The 2,500-nt window shown below is 40.4% G+C and overlaps 1 protein-coding gene across 4 annotated transcripts in view; it reads right to left on the reverse strand.

Moving 5' to 3' along the window:
- The window catches only part of LOC115221492 (amyloid-beta precursor-like protein), a 129,172-nt gene extending 127,666 nt beyond the window's left edge, over window positions 1-1,506 (reverse strand). The window contains exon 1 of one of the 4 annotated variants that reach the window (XM_036510649.1): window positions 1,311-1,506. In XM_036510649.1, coding sequence (XP_036366542.1) covers window positions 1,311-1,364 — 54 coding nt within the window. In that variant the 5' untranslated portion in view covers window positions 1,365-1,506. The remainder of the gene's footprint in view (window positions 1-1,310) is intronic. The other 3 variants (XM_029791687.2, XM_036510650.1, XM_029791688.2) reach the window with 3 other exon arrangements.
- Between the last annotated feature and the right edge of the window lie 994 nt (window positions 1,507-2,500).

Genomic DNA, 2,500 nt, shown 5'->3' on the forward strand with positions numbered 1-2,500 from the left:
GAACCGATAAATTACAGGACGCAGCGCGTAAGGTGCGCGTATACAGACGTAATATATACACCCATCTGTCCACCCATGAATGTATGTATATATAATATACACGATCACATGTACATGTGTGTGTTAGTAAAATTTAAAATGAGGGTGAGAAATTAGATATTAATTAGATATAATTTAATTAACATCGATTTCACGCCAGGGAAACCACCATGTGGACACCCTTATGCTAGAAATAGATCCGCTATGGTCTTACTATAGAGGATCTTCTTAGTGGTAAGACCATAGCGGATCTATTTCTAGCATATGGGTATCCACATAGTGGTTTCCCTCTAATGTGTGTGTGTTAGTAGGTAGAAGGTTACAAAGGTGACTCGAGGGCCGAGAGTTTCGTGCGTAGAACTTTATACATACTTATATATATATATAGACACACACACAAAGATATATATAAATCCATGCTTGTATATTTAGAGAGAGAGAGACAGATAGAGGATGACATGGATGGGGAGAGAAACATCCAGGTGGACATCGGTGCAGAAGACCCAACGACGGAGCGAACCCTCTACAAGGTCGGTCGGTCGGTCGCTGGGGGTCGATCGGCCTGCTAGAAACCGCAGCTAAATCACCCTTCAATCAAGCAACACCGTCCGAAACAACGAAGGACACACTGGGTAACGTAGTCCTAAGGATCTCACGCCTTCCTCCCCCCTCCCCTCAAATACAAGACGGGATGGTCATGGTTAGAACGCCTTTGATCGTAATTCTTCCTTCACATAACACACCTTTCTGTATGTGCACAGCTTATACACACACATGTACATATATATATATAAATTTATATACCCGAATACCCTAATTAGATACCCTGATTTATAATTATATATATATGTATACACACATGTAAAGTACATATGTATACACACACACATGTACAGACGTGTATATATATATATATATATCCACACTCATATGTGCATACACACATACCTATGTATATAAACACATGTATACAAGTACCTAGGTGTATACATACATACATAATTACATATACACACACGTTATACACACATATACATACATATATATATATTTTTTTGTAATTATTATTTCATCTAGTTTCAGCTCACGAGCTGTGGCCATGCTGGGGCACCACCAAATCTAAAATGCGGGTGAGAAATTAGATATTAATTAAGTGGTAAGAGCATAGCGGATCTATTTCTAGCATAAGGGTGTCCACCTAGTGGCTTCCCCTCTAATTAGTATCTTTACACGCGCATATTTATACGAAATTAAGGTTAACTGTTACTAACCTGAATGCTGACAACGGCTAGGAGCCACAATCCAACAAAACCGACAGGCCTCATTATGAAACAATCCTCCTCTCTTATGGTACAACACAGAGAAACAAATACACGGTGTTTATTCAATGGTCGCCGTTTAAAGATGAGAAAAACTAAGATGTCGCGCCTCTGACGTCATCGGTTGCTTGCAATGGTGGTGGGAGTAGGGTGGATGGTAGCAGTGAGAGGAGGTGCGAGTTAGGTGGGAGACTGGAGTGTTGGCTGGTTCGCTGGTGGGTTGAGTAGGAGGAGGATAGTAAGGTTAATAGTGAGTGTGAGAGTGAGAGTGAGTGTGTGTGTGAGGGAAAGGGTAAGAAAGTGAGTGGGAGAAGAATAGTAAGGTTAATAGCGAGAGTGAGTGTGAGTGTGAGAGTGAGGGAAAGGGTAAGAAAGTGAGTGGGAGAAGAATACTAAGGTTAATAGCGAGAGTGAGAGTGAGGGAAAGGGTAAGAAAGTGAGTGGGAGAAGGTATGATTGGGAGTATAGGAGAGAGAAAGACAAATGTAGAAAGAGATAGAGAGACAAATGCAGAAAGAAAAAGAGAGATAGAGGGAGAAGGTATGATTAAGAGTGAAAGAGAGAGGAAGACAAAATTAGAGAGAGGAGAAGTAAAGAAATATGAGTGAGAGTAAATGAGAGAGAAAGAAGAAATAATGAACGAGAAAGGAGAGTGTCAGAGTGAGAGCAAAGGAGAGACGATGACCAAAACAGAGAGGGAGAGAGAGAGAAGTACTGAAAGGTATGACTGAAAAGGGAGGAGTAGGAAGAGAAGAAAAATATAATGTGAAAATATTGAGAGAGTAGGAGGAAAAAATACTGAAAGAAACGACTAAGGTTGATAGAGAGAGGGTAAAGGTTTATAGACAGATGGATAGATAGATAGATAGATAGATAATACAGGACAAGAAAGAAGGGGAGGTAGTGGTCAAGCGAGAAAGGGAGAGATAAGGAGAGAGTAAGGGGTGGGGAACATGGAATACTTTTATTCTTTTTCGGCGGACAGAAATGAATGAAAGTGCAGTGGGAAAGTGCGATAGAAGAAGAAGAAGAAGAAGAAGAAGAAGAAAAGAATGGAGGAAGAAGAGAGGGAAATAGCAAATGAAAGAGGGACAGTGAAAAAAATTGAATGAATGAGAGAGAGAGGGTAGAAGAGAAGGAGA

The sequence above is a fragment of the Octopus sinensis genome, linkage group LG18, assembly GCF_006345805.1.
Source record: "Octopus sinensis linkage group LG18, ASM634580v1, whole genome shotgun sequence".
NCBI lineage: Eukaryota > Metazoa > Mollusca > Cephalopoda > Octopoda > Octopodidae > Octopus > Octopus sinensis.